The 19,788-nt window shown below is 41.2% G+C and overlaps 1 protein-coding gene and 1 long non-coding RNA gene across 3 annotated transcripts in view; one reads left to right on the top strand and one right to left on the bottom strand.

Annotated features, from left to right (window-relative positions):
- The window catches only part of LOC108790347, a 27,690-nt gene extending 12,661 nt beyond the window's left edge, over positions 1 to 15,029 (bottom strand). The window contains exons 1-2 of the long non-coding RNA XR_001941446.1: positions 14,957 to 15,029; positions 13,566 to 13,570 (exon numbers count right to left, since the gene is read on the bottom strand). This is a non-coding gene — a long non-coding RNA (uncharacterized LOC108790347). The remainder of the gene's footprint in view (positions 1 to 13,565; positions 13,571 to 14,956) is intronic.
- Positions 1 to 16,498, top strand: part of PALM (paralemmin) — a 78,659-nt gene extending 62,161 nt beyond the window's left edge. Inside the window, exons 5-9 of one of the 2 annotated variants that reach the window (XM_018560584.1) lie at positions 586 to 706; positions 9,349 to 9,370; positions 9,500 to 9,559; positions 13,685 to 13,816; positions 15,009 to 16,498. In XM_018560584.1, coding sequence (XP_018416086.1) covers positions 586 to 706; positions 9,349 to 9,370; positions 9,500 to 9,559; positions 13,685 to 13,816; positions 15,009 to 15,526 — 853 coding nt within the window. In that variant the 3' untranslated portion in view covers positions 15,527 to 16,498. The remainder of the gene's footprint in view (positions 1 to 585; positions 707 to 9,348; positions 9,371 to 9,499; positions 9,560 to 13,684; positions 13,817 to 15,008) is intronic. The other variant, XM_018560583.1, reaches the window with a different exon arrangement.
- The last annotated feature ends 3,290 nt before the right edge of the window (positions 16,499 to 19,788 follow it).

Here is a 19,788-nt window from a genome sequence, read left to right as displayed (position 1 = left end):
AACCGGAGGACACAAACTAGCGTCCTCCCATCACCCTAGGCTCAGTATACCGCAATGTACTCGCCCAAATGCTCAGATGCCTAGCCTGATACCTGAACTTCAGGTTTCGCCGTGTAATAACTCGCCCGGCTTCCTGATTGGTCGAGAAGCTGGCCAATCAGGAAGCCAGACGGCGCATCATTACCCGCACCCTGGCCTCCTGACCTGGTGACGAGGGAGCATGGAGGCGGCTTCTGTGCTAATCGGGAACCTGCGTGGTGAGTCTTTACATGCCGCCCAGCTTCCCGGCTAATCAGGAAGCCAGGTGGCGAGTCATTACACGCCACCTGGCTTCCTTAATGGGACTTCCAGTAACAGTATTTGGTATCAGTGAGCACCAATAAGAAAATATAGGTAATCGATACCGAAAAAACGGTATCGGTGCATCCCTACTAATAACATTCGTTTTTGTCTCTATTTGCCCACAACAAATGTTTACAGAGACTCACAGGGAGAATGGTTCTGCAAATTGTTTAAAAATAGACCCCTAAGTATTTAAATAATATAGATAGTTTTCTATTGATGAGACCCCTTTGTCTGTTTCAGGCTGGAGGGAGAAATCGAGTTACTGGAAAATGGGTTGTCCAGCACATCCACCAAAGAGAGCCTAGCAGAGGGGACAGCAAATTCCGAGCCTGAGAACCTAGACATGGTCAAAATCCAAAAGGTAATTGTGTGCATATTTAAATCTGAGATATGGCTGATAGTGGTTTTTGCAAATGTGAATTATTTATTAAAATGGGATTACGATCTTATTCACACCATGTCCGTTGAACTGCATTTTTCTGCACAATACCGCACATGTATGGTGAGAATAGGGCCCATAGGTAACAACTTTTTTCCAAATGCCCTGTTCACACAATAATTGTGGGGGTGGTGAGCAGAAAAACGCAGTACAACGGATATGGTGCACAGTCCTCTGTGAATATAATAAAAATATGTATGATGTACAGTATGGTAGTCTGTTATTCATTTGTACAAACTGTAATAGGATTCTGTATAACATGAATTTGAAACTTGGTCAGATATCTAACATTGCATAAGTCTTTATTGTCATTGTAAATTTTGGCTAAGATAACACTTATGTGTGCAGCAGATAATAATGTAAATCATATTACTTTTGTCTTTTTACTCATTATAAAATAACTTCCTTTGTCATTTGATTGTGAAACATGACTACATATATATACTTGTCATATACAATGTCATATCCATATCTACTCTGTTAATCATATCTCCTCTTGCTATGCTATGTTGCTAGCCTATGAGGACCCATTCACGCCAGTTGGGCTGTATTCCTCAACACAGGCCCAATGCAATAACAAGCCAAAATGCATTGCTTTTAGTAGGTTCAGTTTACACCTATGCAATGCTCTGGGTACCAATGGAATATGCTGCGTTCACAAGGCATTACAGCGCACTGCAACCAATATAAAAGAGAAGTATTAGTAGATTGTACTCTTCCCACACAGGGATTCCCCTCTCCCCTCTTTGTTACTCCAGTGCTCTTTGGAGGGACAGATGGCTCTGGCTCTAGAGAGGCAGAGCCAGCTGTCAATCAGGCAGCTAGACGGAACCTGACAATATTGTCAGGATCCTTCCCGGCACCAACGTGGCTCTGCGCTATCAGCATATAGCAAGAAGTGGCCCTCTATATGCTGACTTTAGGTCACAGGAGTACATTAGTAAAAGCATTAATGTGACCCAATAAAGGATTGGCTTTACTTCTCTTCCCTACATTATTTCTCTTTTAAGGAAATAGAAATAATGTATTTTGCCCTGCTGGGAACAAAAAAAACCTGCTCATCGTTGCAACAAAACACTTTTTTTTTAACTCTTTAACACGCAACAAGTTAAAAAAAATGGCTGTTAATATACATCAACTCAAGTGCATTTAGCACGTGTCAACGTACACTAAACACAACGGAAGTAGTGAGAATCCAGCCTTAGCATAAAATAAATCAGTATCTCAGAAATATATAGTCAGACAGATAATGCCATTGAAATTTAATTTTCTTTTAAAGTGGCACTAAGCTTAGACGTTAAACCTTAAAATGTATTTAAGTACCTTAACTATTAACAAAAAATGTATCTTATTTGTGTATCACTCAGCTGTAAATCCTGAAATCATCTCTGAATTCATTTTGACACTGTCCTTCCTTCCTTCCTTCTCATGTTTAGTTTATATATTGAGATTGTAGTCCATCATGGGAGCGAGCTTGGAGCGGTGGCTACTTTACAACACACACAGGGACCATGGGGAACAAACGTAGCCACCCTCCAGAATGAAGGACAGTGTCAGAATTAATTCAGAGATGATTTGAGGACCTACAGCCGAGTGATACACAAATAAGATACATTATTGTTAATAGTTAAAGTGACATTAAACCCTCAGATTTTCTAACATAAAACAATACTGTAATGTGTGCCTTACTGTAATCCATGGTAGTTTCCCTTCTCTTTGCTGCTCTTCCTTTTAAATCCTCATGTCTTCTCATGCTTGGGGAGAACTTCCCTTTGCAGCTGAGTGCCTCTTCCTATAGTGCTGGCTCAGGTTGCAAACGTACACACAGACACCATGTAGCCATTCCAGAGACAAGGCAGTCTGCTGCAAAACAGAAGTTCTGCCCAGCATGAGAACAGATACAGATTTAAAAGCAGCAAAGATTTAGAAGCAGCAAAGAGAAGGGCAACAACCATGGATTACAGTAAGGCGCACATTACAGTATTGTTTTATGTTAAAAACACTGAGGGTTTAATGTCACTTTAAGGTACTTCATGTATTTTAAGGTAATTTAGTGAGTTTAGTGTCACTTTAACATTTAATTTTGGAATGAATGGAGCTTCCTGAATAAAAACCACATTCATTGTTAACATTTCTTTTATTCAAGAAAAACATTCCATCCTGTTCCTTCCATTTTTTCAGCTCTTTGGTCCAAAACACTCATTGATTGGCCCCGATTTAAAACAAAATTCTACTAAAGTATGGCCAGCGTTACGCTATGACCTCTGCCTTGGTTTTAAAGTCTGGTGTACCTGCAAAATCATTTACTGTCAAATAATATTTCAATGTAAATAAATAGAATAGCTGGGTCAAGGAAGCTTTGGATCCACTTAGTAATTAGTAGGCTTATAGTAAAGTAAGAAAACAAAAACAACTTGTCAGTGTGTGGGCAACAGCCTTTACCAAACACAATGGGGTCTATTCACAAAGCTGGCGAAGGATCTAGCCGTAGCTTCAGCTGATCCTTAGGCTAGCTTCGGCCCCAGGACCTCTTCAGTTCAGTAGAACCGAAGGGCTGCTGTAGGGCTATTCACTATAGCCCGTACAGCTCCCGAAGTTGGCCGAGCGGCTCAGTCGAGCCGAAGACATATGACTCGACTCAACTCGACTGAAAGCCAAAGCTTGGCCGGCCAACAGCCTGCTACTGACAGCTGGGCGGAGCCAGACGTCATCTCACGGCTGGCTCCGGCCACCTGCAGAGACAGATCAGCGTACCCTGGCGTCCCATGACTGTCAGAATACAAAATAAAACAAAACTTGCAGATAGCAAAGAAGCTATTGCTTCCTCTGCTATCTGCCATCATTTCAGGGGGTGCTCTCTCCCCCCTGCATTACACTGAGAGCTCAGCAGAGCCGGAGGTGATATGAAAGCCAACTCTGCTGAGCTTTCATGGTACTGACAGTTCAGCGTCCCCTGGTTACTCAGTAACCAGGGGACGCTGATCTGTCAGTACCATAAAAACTCAGCAGAGTCGCCTTTCATATCACCTCTGGCCCTGCTAATCGTTTTCTATTTTTTTTCTACTTTTTAAAACTGTTTTTCTATTCTGCTCGGGACCACAGAGGTACGGAGCAGAATAGCCGAGCCGACTCCTTCTGCACTTCCAGCCGCAGCAAGCCGATGTACGGCTGATTTTAGTCGGTGTACGGCTGAAATCAGCCGTACAAGCCTGAAGTGAATAGCCGAACTGCATTCGGCTCACTTCACTTTGGGTCGGTTATTCACACGGCTGCCTTCGGTAGCTTTGTGAATGACCCACATAGTCTTTCCTTTGATCAGTAATTATAATACTGCCCGATAATCGGTATACATGGCAGTATTGAGGTTGGCATTCTGCAGAAACCCACACACTTTGATCATTTTTTAAAACGATTTTGTAATTAAATCCAGATTCTGTATTTTATCATGAGTACTGTGTGTGTCATGGATTGTGGGGGTTTCTGCGGATTGCTTACTTCAAGGCAAGTTAGTTCTATATTCACGTATTGGAGAAATTACTAGGTAAAAGTGTTTTTCCCTTACTAGTACAGCCTGTTGCTCACAGACAGGTTACAGTATTATTATTTCAATGGACGCCTGCAGCTTGCCGGGCCTAGCAACCTTTTATAAATCCCTTTGTTAATTAGTGAGACCTCAGCTACTCAGCAAGCCTTTGTAATACTATTTCTACATTGCAAACTAGACACACCTACTGTACTTGCCTGAAAATTGCACACATTGGGGTAAACAATTATGTTTTATAGTAAAACATGACTGACTTGAAAAATGTGTCTTTACTGGCTATACACTAATAGATTGTAATAGATTGTATTCAGTGTGCGGGCTCAAGCTGGCCATACACTGTGTGAATTTCATTCTTCAAGAACCTGATGAAATTCCAACAATGGGTGCCCCGGTCAGCACCCTTGCACCCCTTTGACCAGAAAATGAAACTTGCCGGAAGGAAAATCTTCGGGCGAACAGTGATAATAGCCAATTAGCTGCCGTCACTGTTTGAATATTCTGACAGCAGCACACTTGCTGCTGTCAGGATACAAAGGACACAGCGGGAGATTCCTACATACACGCTGATTAGTGCGGATGGAGGAAACTGTTAGGAAATATAAGTGTAAGGCCAGCTGTAGTGCAAAAAAACTGCGTGGATGGCTGGGTCTTTCACTAAGGCCTTTTGCATTATCACAGCTGTCAGAATACATGAACAGTGACTGTAGCTGATTAGTTGCAGTCACTGTTCGACCTCCATTCTTACAGTGGGTGGTCTTGCTGGCTTGATAAAATATGATTACTTAGTCAAACAATAAAATAATTCTAGCAGTGTACGACCAGCATAAAGCTAGCCATACACCTTACAACCATCGCACGACTTTCGTTGTGCGATGGTTGTAAGGTGATTAAAATTTCGTACGACCTGCCCATCTAGGACAGGCAGATTGTACTTGCGATCATCGCAGGCCCTCCCGCTGAGGGGAGGGCTTGCCGATGATTGCAATGCTGAGCGGGCAGTGTGCGCTTGCGCACACTGGCCCGTGTGGCTTTCGTCTTCTGAGCAGCTACCAACCTGCCGAAAATCGCATGATTTTCGGAAGGTTTTCCAGCGTGCTCGGCAGATGAAAGTCGTGTGACCATACAGTAGATGCGGTCGCACGCTGCCCATACACCTGCCGATTAACGTACGATTGAGGGATCACCCCTGGGCACCTTTTTATGGGCACCTTTAGAAAATATGTAAGTGCAGATGTAAATCAAAATGTACTCTCAGCTGTTATGCAATGGCTTCAGTTTTGTTCAGAAAAGAAAACCTGTCCAGCCTTACCATGCCGATTCTCAAGTTGACATTTTAGTGGGAGGGACTGTCTTCATTATCACCTCCTAAACAATCTTTCTATTTCCACCAAAGGAGCAGCATCTGTATTCCTAATTGAATGTATGCACCAAAAATAAAACAGCTACATTATCAGCTGCCTGTAGTTTGAGTTTGGATTCTGTGCAGGCTTCTTTAGGAGGGTGAACTTGATCCTACTTGAGTTTATGATATTGTAATAATTTGGGATGCTCCGATACCGATACAAGCATCGGTATCGGCGGCGATACCGAGTATTTGTATGAGTACTCCTGCAAATACTCCGATACAAAAGACGAGTACCTGTGCCGCGTCCGCCATCTTCAAGGACCCGAAAACGCCGCACACAGGACCTCCATAGCGTCTTCAATTAAACAAAATGGCCGCGAACTCCTCCTCCAAGTCCTCAGTCATCTGCTCCATTCTGACCTCTTCTCCCGCTGATTGGCCGATTGGATGATTGACAGGCTTCCTCACCAGTCAGGTGACTGTCATTATCCAATCGGCCAAACTTTCGTCTTCCGAGCACGCTGGAAAACCTGCCGAAAATCATGCGATGACTAGGCTGTGACATGGAGTGGCTGAAGCAGACGGAGAAGATGACACAGCAGGTTAGTACTGCAGCACCGCATGGGGCTGGGCACAAAAATGCTGTTTAACGGCATATATTATTTTTTAAAAAGACATTAAATAAATTGGTCTGCAGTCTGGACATGTGCTCATCTATTTTCCACACTATGGGGATACAAGCCTTAGTTAGCAATGGCATGATCTAAATATTCAGTTAATTTCATTATTCAATGTCTTTTTTTTTATATTATAAATGTATAATGTAAAAAAAAAAGACATTGAATAATGAAATGAACTGAATATTTAGATCATGACATTGCTAACTAAGGCTTGTATCCCCATAGTGTGGAAAATAGATGAGCACATGTCCAGACTCCAGAACACTGTATTATTGTATAGTGTGGCACAGCTATATCCAATTGCATACCTAGCTTTATATTATAAAGTTCTTATAATATAAAGCCAGGTATGCAGAATTGGATATAGCTGTGCCACACTATACAGTGTTCTGGTCTGGAGTCCAGACATGTGCTCATCTATTTTCCCCACTATGGGGATACAAGCCTTAGTTGGCAATGGCATGATAAATATTAATTTCATGTTCATTTCATGTTCTTCATAATATTAGGAAACTGACCTAAAATCATGATTTTGTATTGCTTTAGAAAAAATGTGACCTGTCCATGTAAGAAAAAGTATCGGTAATTGGTATCGGTGAATACTTGAAAAAAAGTATCGGTACTCGGTCTTAAAAAAGTGGTATCGGAGCATCCCTAGTAAGAATACTAACTTTCTAAAAGAAGAGATTTCCTTATTATCACATAGGGCCTGGGTTTATGGGCTTTTGTTAATCTCAGAACTCTTTCTATATCCATACAATTAGTGAGAATGCAAAAGTAGTTTGAAGCAGGTTAACTGCAGGTCAGAAACAGCTCCACTACAAATCAAATTGTTAATGAACTGTAAATTATCTCAGAGGTGTCTCAAACTGATGTCAAATGCAGGTTGAATGTGCCTAAATGCAAACTGCATTTGCTCATCCACACAAGCCCTAGGACCTTTGACATGGCCCTTAAAAAGTTTTTAAAAGATTTGTCACTGATTTTTTAGTTTTCTAGTAACAGCAATCAAGTAGTATTCCATAACACAAAAAAGGGGGCACAAATTAAGAAACAAGGTCCAGTTGCCTTGATTTATTTTTTACAGATATCGATACTACATATCCCATCATGCATTGCTTCTAGAAAGCAATGATAATGTTGCATTGTTCAGATGTTGAGTTGTGGTTTAGAAGGCAAGCTGTGTGAAAGTTGTGACACAAGGAAGTACATATTCACAGGGCTGAGTGAAATTGTGTCAATGCATTCAGGAAGTACATCCTATGGGCATCTTCAATGAGTACGTTTACAAACTTCAAGATGGATATGATTATTAGGAGTGGGATAAAACTTATGGGTATTTAATATAAAAATACAAATTTATATTTAGTTTTTGACCCTAGATACCTTTTAAATATCAGAATTCACTATCCATGACTTGTATGGGTGAGTCTCTTGCAAGATCTTGTTTTTGCCACATCTCTAGGTGCCAGGCCATCACTTTGATAGTCAGTGTACCCATTGCACTCCTTACCGCTAAATCCTTGATGAATGGGTTGGGTGCATCAGTAGTCGACGGATGGCCACCGTCCAGGCAAAGTATAAAGAGTTATGGACACCGGCACTCCAAAGTAGAAAAACTTATTTTATTGACGCATCATGCAACAATACACTTATTGCAACGTTTCGGGGGCACACAGGATCCCCTTCATCAGGCAGAACAAGTGAGAGGCCATCACTTTGAACACAAAATGTTAGTCCCAGTACATTACAATAACACTTTCTTTCCATTAATTTAAACCAGGAAATGCATTAGTAAGGTTACAAATAGTAATTAAATATGGTGCAATTTTACTCATAACTCAGATTCATGGATCAACTCTATCACTCAAAAAACTCAGATGTCCCATTGCCCTTTGCTGTGACCTACCACATCAGGTACTGACTAGTACTCTGGAACTCCCTACCACAACCTATCCGGCTATCTCCTACTCTGCATATAGGCGATCCCTGAAAACTCACCTCTTCAGGGAAGCCTATTCCACCTCTTAAAAGGTGCACTCCTTCAGTCAGCTCATCCCTCACAGTTATTACCTTCTTTATCACATGTCCCTCCTTGTACACAAAATTGCGAATCACCACACGAACAAGGACACCAAACCCCTAGGTATACAAAATACAAAAACAAAATAGACAAATGGGGCTTTAAAAGTGTTTGATCAAATACTATATCCATTTCAATCCCATAGATACATATACACAAGTTCACTATACATCAAAAATAGAGCTGCTGAATAATATCATCTAATCCAAATCCATACTGAAATGTTGGGAATATATACCTACTCAATGTAGTATCACTCCTCATCTAGCGAAAGACAGCCCCCCAATCCGAGCAGCCCACATCTCCCCTCTCTCTCCCTGCTATATTCCCGCCGCACCAAACCACGCCGTTTGCCGCTAATGGCGCGCGTCATGTGCAGCTGGGACGGGCCAGCAGTCTGCACAACCTGGATGATGCCTATAAATAGATAGGGCGACATCCATTTGCAGACTGTCCCCATATGTTGTAGAAAGGGGATATGCCCGGTGATAACCTGCCCCTTGTAGATTGTAAGCTCTCACGAACAGGGTCCTATTACTCCTTTTGTATGGTATTGTATTGTAACTGTACTGTCTGCCCATATGCTGTTGGCGCTGTATAAATCCTGTAAAATAATAATAATAATTGTATTTAGACTCTAAAGAAGCCAACTAAACAGCATGAACCGATACCCGGTCTCAACTGTCCTTATTATTCCCAGCTACGGCTATCAAATGGCTGTGAAACAGGAAGGACATTACCTATTTGGATTTACAGGATTAGAATTTTATCCAGGAGTTCTTTCTTAGAATTAGAATTTTGCAAAATTATATTGATGGTTTCATTTTTTCTGATTTCTTTCCCTAATGTGCACTTACTTTTCTGATAAACATACAGGAATAAAAAAAATCATCCTTTTTTTTTTCATTTCAGGCCATAGTGAATGCTGCCAGGGGTAAGTTCAGTTTGCTTTTTTTTATGGCACATAATAAGATGTATACATCAGGGGGAAACAATTGTATGAATTAATTTACTACTTTTCCAACTGTTCATGTTAAGCAGTTTTAATGTTCTGTGTCCACAGATCAGAATGTTTCGCAGTCCCCAGCAAAGAAGACAGATAGTCCAGATATGATGAGAGCAGGTGAGTATCTTCCGGGGTTCACAGCACCTTTTGGCACCTTCTCCTGTGCTGGGCACCCCTTGGCTTCCACATCACCCAGGAAAAAGGCATGGCTGAGCTCTACTTGTTATTACTGACCTAGTAAAGTGTTTAGCACCTGTGCTGGTGTATTCATAAAGACAGTGTAAGCAGTAATGCTATGCAGTACTATAGAGCAACCAATCAGAAATGAGTGTACTGTAAACTGGTCAGTGAAAGGATTTTGATTGCTTGCTAATGGTTACTGTGCTTTGTAGTTGGCTTATATCATAAGATTGAACATGCCGCTGCCTAGCAGTAGCAATGATACATCGCAAGGCTGCACTGCCACAAACTGAAAGCAATATTTGCATATGCTAAAATATTTGAATATGATGGCAATTCATTGCTAACTAACATAGCATAAAGTGTACCTGTCGTGCCATTTTGAAATTTCTGTTGTTGATGCATTTAATGCAAAATATGAATCGCTATAGGTAGTTACTACCACATATACTTTAGTAGAGAATAAAAGTTGCATAACAGTTTTATACTTTTAAGTGTAAAATAAGTACCGTAGCTATAAAGTGGGCCAGGCGTCTCGCCGTTTAATTAAACTGCTGGGCAGCCTTATCTAGCGATACATTATTGTGGCAATCCAGATGTTTGATGCCTGGTCCAGTTGTCTAACTGGACACAATAGTAGTGATATTGCAATGGTAGCATTTAATGAGAGGTGTCGTGAATTTGCAACCGAATTTTCCATTCTAGTTTTAGCCATTGCTGCTCAGATAAATAGCAGTATATGGTACATTATTAAAGTGAACCAGTTCCCTGTGGACCAAAGGTAGCATCTGCTTGCCCTCTGCTCACTCCTGAGCTGCCGCTATCTTCTGCTGGGCTTCCCAAGAATTCTTTAGTACATCTGGGTATGGGGAACATGTGAAATTCCCTCCGTCTCCCCACCATGCAGCACTTGGCACCTGAGTGACCAACTGCCTGGTCCGAACCTTGTTATGTGGCGGAGTGGGAGTGTGCGCAGCTCTTGCTTGACTTTTTACTTGTTCACTAAAACATCAAAAGGCAGTTGGATGTTCCAGCAGTCAAACAGTTTTTCAGTTAAACAGTCATCATTTCATTATTGTGTACTCTTGCATTTTTTATAGAGAAGGAATTTTAAATTCCTTCCCATCTGCAATCTGTAAGTAAACATCTTTCCGGGAAGTTCCCTGTGCTAGAGGGACATTTACCTAAGTCCAATGTTTGCAACTGCAGCATACTCTGGGGATTGCTCTCATCTCCAGTAGTAAATTATCTGAATGGCTCTGGTTAACTTGTTCACTGCCACCCTCTTAACAATGCAGCCATGATGATACATGCTGCCTGCAGAGTTTTGTGGTCCACTGCACCTCCGTTCTGGGGCTCGCCTGCCTTTCCACATGAGCCTGGGACAACTTGTTAGGATCCAGAGCGCCTCTAGGTGGCGCAGGAGCTGAGACCTGCAGCTCCAGTGCTCACCTGCGGGTGTTTCCCAGCTGCCAGTACTTAGCCATCACCTGGTGCTTCCTGGGAGGATATTTAAACCCTCCCTGCAGTCAGGATGATGGCTCAGTATCGTTTCCTGTTTCCTGAAACTTGAACCCCCAGTTCCGGTGAACCCTGCTTTTCGTCCTGTACCCTGTTTGTGTCCCGAGCCCGGTTACCCATTTGCAGGCCTAGATACCTCTTGTTGCCATTACCTGCCTTTCCTCTTGTTGCCATTACCTGCTTGTCCTCTTGTTGCCATTACCTGCCTTTCCTCCTGTTGCCATTACCTGCTTGTCCTCCTGTTGCCATTACCTGCTAGTAGTCTGGTTGATGTTACTTATTTATGTTTGCTTTTGGGTGTTGTTTACTTTGCTGTTGATTAAACTGTATATATAAACAACACCCAAAAGCAAACATAAATAAGTAACATCAACCAGATTACTAGCAGGTAATGGCAACAGGAGGACAAGCAGGTAATGGCAACAGGAGGAAAGGCAGGTAATGGCAACAAGAGGTATCTAGGCCTGCAAATGGGTAACCGGGCTCGGGACACAAGCAGGGTACAGGACTGGTAACAGGACTCTGGACGGAAAGCAGGGTTCACCGGAACTGGGGACTCAGGGTTCAAGTTTCAGGAAACAGGAAACGATACTGAGCCATCGTCCTGACTGCAGGGAGGGTTTAAATATCCTCCCAGGAAGCACCAGGTGATGGCTAAGTACTGGAGGCGCTCTGGATCCTAACACAAGTGCAGAAAGCTTCACGATGGCTGGGCTTTTTCAGAATGCTAAACAGTGAAGATCTCCTCCTCATTCTTCTCTGTTGAGACTAAACCAAGAAGTGCTTAGCATTAAGCACTTGTGACTTCAGAGCTGTCAAATCCCACTGGTAGAGACCATATAAGCAGTAGAAAGAGGACTCTCCGTCTGTTTGGATTGGTGGCAGTGGAGACATCAGAGGTTTAATAAACCCCTTGTGATAGTAGTAAATGGAAAACAGTAAACTATAATAAAATATAAAAAATTCAAAGCCCCTCTCCCCACGTGCAAAAACGCAAGCACATGCATACTCCTAACCAGTCAGAATGCATGTACACACATAAAAGTCTATTGATGATCAGACATTGCTGCGCATGCCAGAGATCTGGTCATGAAAGTTTTGATTACCCCTTAAACAGATAAACTTGGCAGCCTGACCTTTGAAAGCAAGGCAGAATATTCCAACATTGCTTATGAAGATCAGGCTGTTACCATAAAGATGTTGGAAAATCAGTTTGTTAGCAGGCACAGATTGTTCCTTTCCTATGGAGGAAATAAAGATTTAGCTTTGGTTGGATTGCAGAGAAGGTAGCAGTTGGTCCCAGTAGCACAGGAGAGGATAGACATTTACCCAAATACCTATTGCTCCTATTCATGGCTACCCTTAAGCCAGGTATAGACGTGTCCATTTTTTTCTGTACAACCCGCAGTTTGAACGAAAAAAATAGAACAGATTCCTCCATCATATGACTGTTGATTGTGGAATCCCCTGCTGTTTCTATTGTATTCTGACAGCGCTGCTGGCCAGTTAGAATACCTGAACTGAGCTAGCTGATTGACTACTACCTCTGTTCGGCCGAGAATTTTGCAACCAGCTCCTTCGATCAGCTGATCAATGAATTCCGGGCCGAAGGGTGCCAACAGGGGCACCCACTGTGCGAATTGCGTCCGGTTCATCAGGAACTATCCAATAGTTGTCATGTGTATACCCGGCTTAAGACACCTTTGGTCAGAGGTGTAAATCCTTTGGTACCAGAAACATTTCAGTGGTTTTCAGACAGTTTTCTCCTATAGTTATAATTTTGCTGATGTTTCTCAAGAGTGCAGTGAGCATACTCCTGTCAGTGTGTAGAATATTCACAATATCATCAATATTCTGGCTGCCAGAAAGATTACTATGATTGTTATTGTGCTATTATGGGCAAGTGGCAGGTACTCTTTACATTTTAACCTTTTCACTATACTTGCTATGAATTTTTATTACTAGATGAGTAACTAGTGCTTCCAGTACTGAGCGATTCATTGCATATTATGCACTAAAATTTAAACATTTTGTCACTGCTGCAGTTTCTGTCATGGCAACCTTTCAGTTGGCAGTCTATGGCAACATTCACAAATGGAGCACTATAACAAAACAAAGAATATGCCAAAGTCAATCATTTAAAGTGAAAACTATTTTACCTTATACAGTTCGGTATGCTTGATCTGTTCTCCTTTTAAATGAATTCTAGTCACTCTGAAAGCAGTGGCATAATGTCGCAACATGTTAACATACGGTAATGACAATAGGAATGCAGTTACACCACGTAGTGGCACCTAACTGTGCTGATCACAGCTTGCTGTTGCTAGCCCTGTCGTCCTTACAGCATGATCAGGATCCTGTGCAGGGGATATAGCAAATCAAGGAAATGGACACATCATCTGCTGCCTTTCTGCTTCGCTACTTTCACTCAGAGCCCGCGTTCTGCTTCTGTGTTTATCTGCTTGCTGCCCCTCGGAAGGATGGTGGGAGGGTTTCAGGGGTGTTGTAAGATTTAATGTTGCTGTCCTGTTTGTGTCCCAGCCATGTACTCTGTGCAGATAACAGTAGAGAAGGACAGAATCACAGGGGAGACTAAGGTCCTCTCTAGCAACACTGTGCTCCCCAAAGAGCACCCCCTGCAGGGGGTCAAGGTGTATGAAGATGAACAGAAAGGTAGGGTTCTTTAAAAAGACGGGTTTTATCCTCGTCAGACACAATGGTAATTCCAGGTACAGGTATATAGCAAACTGTCATTTGAAGTCATTCTTCTTTCTCATTCCGGAAGCCTCTACTAGTTTGCAACAACTGCAGATGATCCGGGATTTAAAGTGGATGGAGAAGCCATTCTAAAGTTTTTTTTCTACTTTTATTTTATTCTATGACTACTTTTCCATGATCTCATTATGCTATTAAGAAATATAAATTATTGTTGTCTTTCTGTACACATATATACACAGGGGGAATTCGCTTAGAAAAGCTAAGAAAATAAAAATGTAAAAGTTAATTGGCTGAGACAAAGTTTGTCTCTGACACTTTTTTTTTTATTCCCCCCCAGTGTATATAGACATATTTTCAAGCATTTTGGTAGGCTTTTTACATACACACATGGATACATACATACATACACTGTTGGTCTTTTATTTTACATTTGAAAGAACACTGATGATGTGCTGAGTGCAGTAACCCATCATTTATATAGTGACCCATCAGTTTTCATATTTTCTATGTATTTACAGCATTTAGAAAAGGAAAGATGATAGTTGATTGATTATATGGGTTATTGTACTTGGGCAATATCTTACTTTTTAAAATTACTCTGTCACTGAAAATTAATTAATTTAAAAAAAAAAGTTTCTAAAAGTAAATAAAGTGACAATATTACCAAATTCTGCTCTAGTGAATCCAGTCTTAACTTTCTTGCAGAGCTATTGTAGATCTATCAGTAGAATCTTCAGCATCCCATACTTCCGGGTGTGTCAGATACTTGTGTTTTCTCGCTGCACCTTGTGGTTCCACCTGCCGGCGGCTATGTCACTAGTGAGTCTCTTTAGAGCTGCAGGGACACACTAGTGACATAACAGTCGGGGCAGGGAGACACAGCATTTGATATACCCAAAAATGTTGGCTGCGTAGATTCCAGTGGCAGGTGTAGCTCTGCAAGAAAGTGGATTTACCTGAGTCAGTACTGGTCTTATTAAGGTAATTTTGCATGCTGTTTTTCCACATATTACAAAATATGTTCAAGTTTACTGCATTTACAGAGTGCACACTTTATACTATTTTCAAACATTTGCATATATCCCATTTAATCACTGTTGTTTTCATGTGTTTTGCATTTCTCTCACGCTCTTTTATCTCCCTTCAGTTGTGCATGCAGTGAGATCTGAGGTGGCAGTTCCAAATGATACAGTTCACCAGCTGAGTTCCACAGAGGTGGAAGAACTGATCACAAAGGCAGAGGAAGCAACACTCAGTGAGATTTCTTTAACCTCAGATGAGAAGACTCAGGTCAAAAAAGCATCTCCCCGCAAGGAGATTCCCGGTGTGCAGGCTCGGCCTCCTAAGACTTCACCAGGCCCAGAACAACCAGTAACCATGATTTTCATGGGCTATCAGAATGTAGAGGATGAGAATGAGACAAAGAAAGTTCTGGGTGTGGAAGAGGCTATCACTGCTGAACTGGTCATCATTGGTGATGGAGATGCCCAGCCAGCTGTTGATGGAGACCTGCAAGAAAAGGCAGAGCATCCTCCGAATGGTGCTCCTGTAGATACTCCCAAGAAGAGTGAGAAGCCAGAGACCAATGACACAGTAGCACCCACGAGTGGAGAGCAGGACCTAAGCATGAAGAAACAAAGGTGCAAGTGTTGTAGTGTGATGTAAGCAGGAGAACGTAGGGGAGGGTTATGCCTTTCCTCCTCTACTTTACATACCCCTTAAAGCCTGAGAATGGCGCTCCTATGTCAGCATGGAGAACTGCAACCCCATAGCCTTTTTCTCAGTTCCATAATGGGTTCTCTCTGTCTGCTGCAGCCTTCGAGGGAATCCTCTTCACAATTTCAAGACTCAGAATATGGTATCCAGTCTGCCATGAACATTGCTTTCTCTAAAACCTGGAAGGACTCTACAATATATAACCCAATAATTTGAGTGACTCAAGCCACACTTGTTTCCAACGTAAAGCTTTTAGAGATGGTGAATGAGGCTTTCTTCTATGTCACTCCAATGTGTATGAGAGGGGTGCTTGTTTTTCTTCTCAGCTATACATGCTGTAATGGCAGAAACAGTTCAACATTTTCTCCTGTTGCCATCCACTGTATTTATCTATGAAGAATCTGCAGCTCTCTCTATATATTAAGAAAGCTACTGCCAATTTTTACAAAGAAGACTTTCAGCAAACACTTTCAAATGCCTCCAATTTGCTCTCCTCCCAATGCTAAGCCTTATTATTGCTCAAGCCTGAGTTTCAAGAGAGATAAAAAAAAGCATACATAAATTGAATGTGATGTGGATAATACAGAACTACTGAAATGAAAATATGTCAGGGATATTTTCGGTCAGTGTAAGAGAGGTTGAGCAGGAACTAGATAATTATGTGAAGATGACTCATACTTGTTCAAAAAAAGTAATTAAGAATTATAATGTGATGGTATTTTATGGTAATTTTCATTATAGGAAGCAACAGAAAAAAGTGTTAAGGTCAGGACCCTATTTAGCCCAGCCGTAGGAAGCATTGTGTAATATGTAAGAGTATAGCCGGTGTTAGCTAAATGGGCTACCTATATAGTTGCACAGGGTTTATCCTGAGGGGTACCATCAGCTGGATTTTCACCTCTATTGAACATTTATTAAAATTACTTTTAATATATATAAGCAGTTTTTTTCTACCCCTATCCTCACTGCTTTAGAAGAGCCAACTTAACACCAAGGTCTTTTTAAAGTGGCTTTTACAGAGCAGAAAGTATAAGGAAATTATGAGAAGAGAGGGAACAGGTGCATCTCAGGCACTGGCAACTCAGTTCTTACCTATCCTGTATCATGGATTTGTTGTACCCCTGCATCCATATGGCAGCATTGTATTACCCCGGTAACAGATGTAAAATGTAATAATGATATGGCAGGCCAGGAAGTTGTTCTGTGCATTAGTCCATGTTTTGACAATGTCAGTGGATACAAAAAGATGTGAGCAAGATTTCTATTTTTCTTTGGCTGGGGGTAGGCACTACACTAAAATTGTTGAACAGGGTGCCATATAAACAAATGCAGACCCTGTGTAAGAGTATAGTTGTTCCCAGATCCCATTTAAGTATCGTTACAGATGCCACAATTGAAAGTGCAGAATATTAAACCTAAAATCTTTGTTTCTTGTATTTAATGGCATGTAAGATTGCTTAGTAATCATTGGTGAACTGGATCATGGCAAAATTATTTCCGTTCCCATCAACAAATATCGGTGATTAAATTATTGGTCCATTAGAATCATATGTTAGCAGTCTCCTAGAGAGGTTTTAATGCTCCAGTAAGTAAAAACGACATTACAGCTATAGTCATTTGAACCCTATAAGAAGAGTGCAAGAAGTGCTGAAGATGTGCTATGTAGGTAATATTTTCCTTGACGTCCATTTGTTTTAAGCTGTAAGCTCTAGTGGCTTTATAGGATTGTGTATTCTACAAGACCTTGTATGATGTGCATGGAGAGGTGCTGCAGGTCTTACTGAATTCCCTCTAATTTTCACCGTCCACCCCTTTGCCTATGACCCTTGTATGTTAAGTGTAAGCCCTCTGTGCCCAGCTAAGTTTGTGTGTCCCATATGTAGCACATGAAGCTGGGTATTCATGAGGTCATAGGTCCCAAGCTGGACTTTCATAATGGTGCCTCTGTCTTTTGCTCTACCTGCCCGATACTGACCTTCACCTTCCCTCTTTTGCCCAAATCTCAGAATTCACTGTAAAATATGTCAGTAAGTAAATAAAATGTGTCATTAACTATACAATTGCAATAAGCCTTTATGTGTGAGTGATTGTTGCAGAAGTTCAGTTAAACTTGCAGACTGACTAAATCATAACTTGACCAAAGGAAGATAAGGTGACATACTGCAATATACATGACAACTAACAGATAAACACAGCAAAATGACAAGAGAAATGTATGCATATGCATTATTTATACACATTAACAGAACTATTTTTCCAACTTGCTGTTGTGGGCTGTTGTACTGCTAAGCTCGTTAATCTGCACAAGTGTTGTGCCATGTTTTGTAATATGGATTAAAGAACAATGCATTCACACTAGGTGCTATCACAAGCTCTGCTCATTGGTATTAGTTTCTTCAGATCCTATAAATGTAAATTCCATTAAGCCATGCTTTAAAATGATGATTCATTAGTCTCACAAAACGTAATTTCCAATTGACTTAGGGCAGGGGTAGGCAAACTCTGTCCCTTCAGCTGTGGTGAAACCACTGTGTTTATACTGTGTATACTGTAAGTTCAACAGTGAGTTCATACTGTATACTGTGTATACTGTAAGTTCAACATGATCAGGTGACAGCCGCTGCATGTAAACGCCTGCACACCGCATGTAATCATATGTGAAAGGATTACATGCAGTTACAAAAACAATCACTATCCTGGATACACCGTTGTGTATCCAGGGATAGTGATTGATTCCTAACTGCATGAAATCCTTTCACATATGATTACATGCGGTGTGCAGGCGTTTACATGCAGCGGATTTCACCCGAACATTAATTTGAATCGGTGACAGTTGCCGCTTGTAACATGTGCATACATAAAAACTGGTACTGTATATAGTAGCAGCCCGCACGGGACTAAAACATTTGTCCAGTGGCCCCCGACTAAATTGAGTTTGAGACCCCTGACTTAGACCCTTGCAAAGCAAAAATTCCCTTGTAAAGTGAACGGCCTTTTTGCCTTTAGTAAATAACCCCAGTAGCATTACACTTCAAACAATCCACTAAGGCCCGGTTCACACCTGAGCGTTTTACCGCGCGTACGATTGCGTGGTAAAACGCCATACGCCCAAAGAAGTACAGGAGCTTCTTTGGGGCCTATTAACGCGCGTATCCCACTGTATCCATCAGGATACAGCCGGATACCCCCTCGGAAACTCGCGTTTGCCTCGCGTTTCTTTTACCGCAAATCGCGGTAAAACCGTGCGGTAAGAAACGCACGGCAAACGCGAGTTTCCAATACGCTAAGGTGTGAACCCAGCGTAACTAGGAAGCTTACTAGCATATGAAAAAAACAAATGCATATATTCATATTCACATGAATGTAGTTAAATAAGCTATTATACATGTATAGTAAACCAGTGAGCCACTATAGAAGGCAATGTAACATATAATAGCTATTTAGCTAGGATATAAGTTACTACTTTTAGTAAACAGGTGTCAGTGCGCCAATTTTTTTACTCCAAAAAAGGCAATGCACTTCAGAAATTGTACAGGTATGCAGTACATGTACTTGTCTAGATCGGATGACGTTATTCATAGTAATCAGAATTTTTTGTTTGTTTTCAGGACTTCACTTAATTGCCAGTAGTATAGGAACTTTGAAACTAAGGTTATAAATTTTACTGCCAGCATAAACAACCTGCACACAGCGAGCACACAAATGATCTGAACCTTCACCACATTCTTGTTTCACATCCAATGTATTGTGTGGCACATCCATTGTACATAGGGCATACTTTCCAATATTATAGGGCTCATCCACATGGAACATACAGGAATTTTCACATTCAAGTCAAATTATTTAAATATTGATGCTGGTGATCAGATTTGGCATAAAGGCTTTTTTGGAAAACACAGACTGTCATGCATACTAAGATAGTTAAAGATGGGGGAAAGATACTCCCGTTTGCAGCGAACACCATTGAGTGCCTCTATACATGCATACCAAGACACAGCACTTGCATTTCTTTTTCTATATATAATGTGGGTAAATAAAATTCTTTGCATTTTCTGCAGTAGTAAAGTTTTGTACAGTGTTAGCCATTGATTGATTCAAAACCAGTGGATTTTAAGAGGTACCCTTTATTGGCTAACTTATAGTGACACTAAACTCACAAGTTAAATCTTAAAAATGCATTCAAGTACCTTAACTATTAACAAAAATGTATC

The sequence above is a fragment of the Nanorana parkeri genome, unplaced genomic scaffold, assembly GCF_000935625.1.
Source record: "Nanorana parkeri isolate BGI_ZX_2015 unplaced genomic scaffold, ASM93562v1 scaffold466, whole genome shotgun sequence".
NCBI classification, from domain to species: domain Eukaryota; kingdom Metazoa; phylum Chordata; class Amphibia; order Anura; family Dicroglossidae; genus Nanorana; species Nanorana parkeri.
The sequence above is the reverse complement of the archived record's forward strand: the minus strand, read 5'-3'. Positions and strand labels throughout refer to the sequence as shown.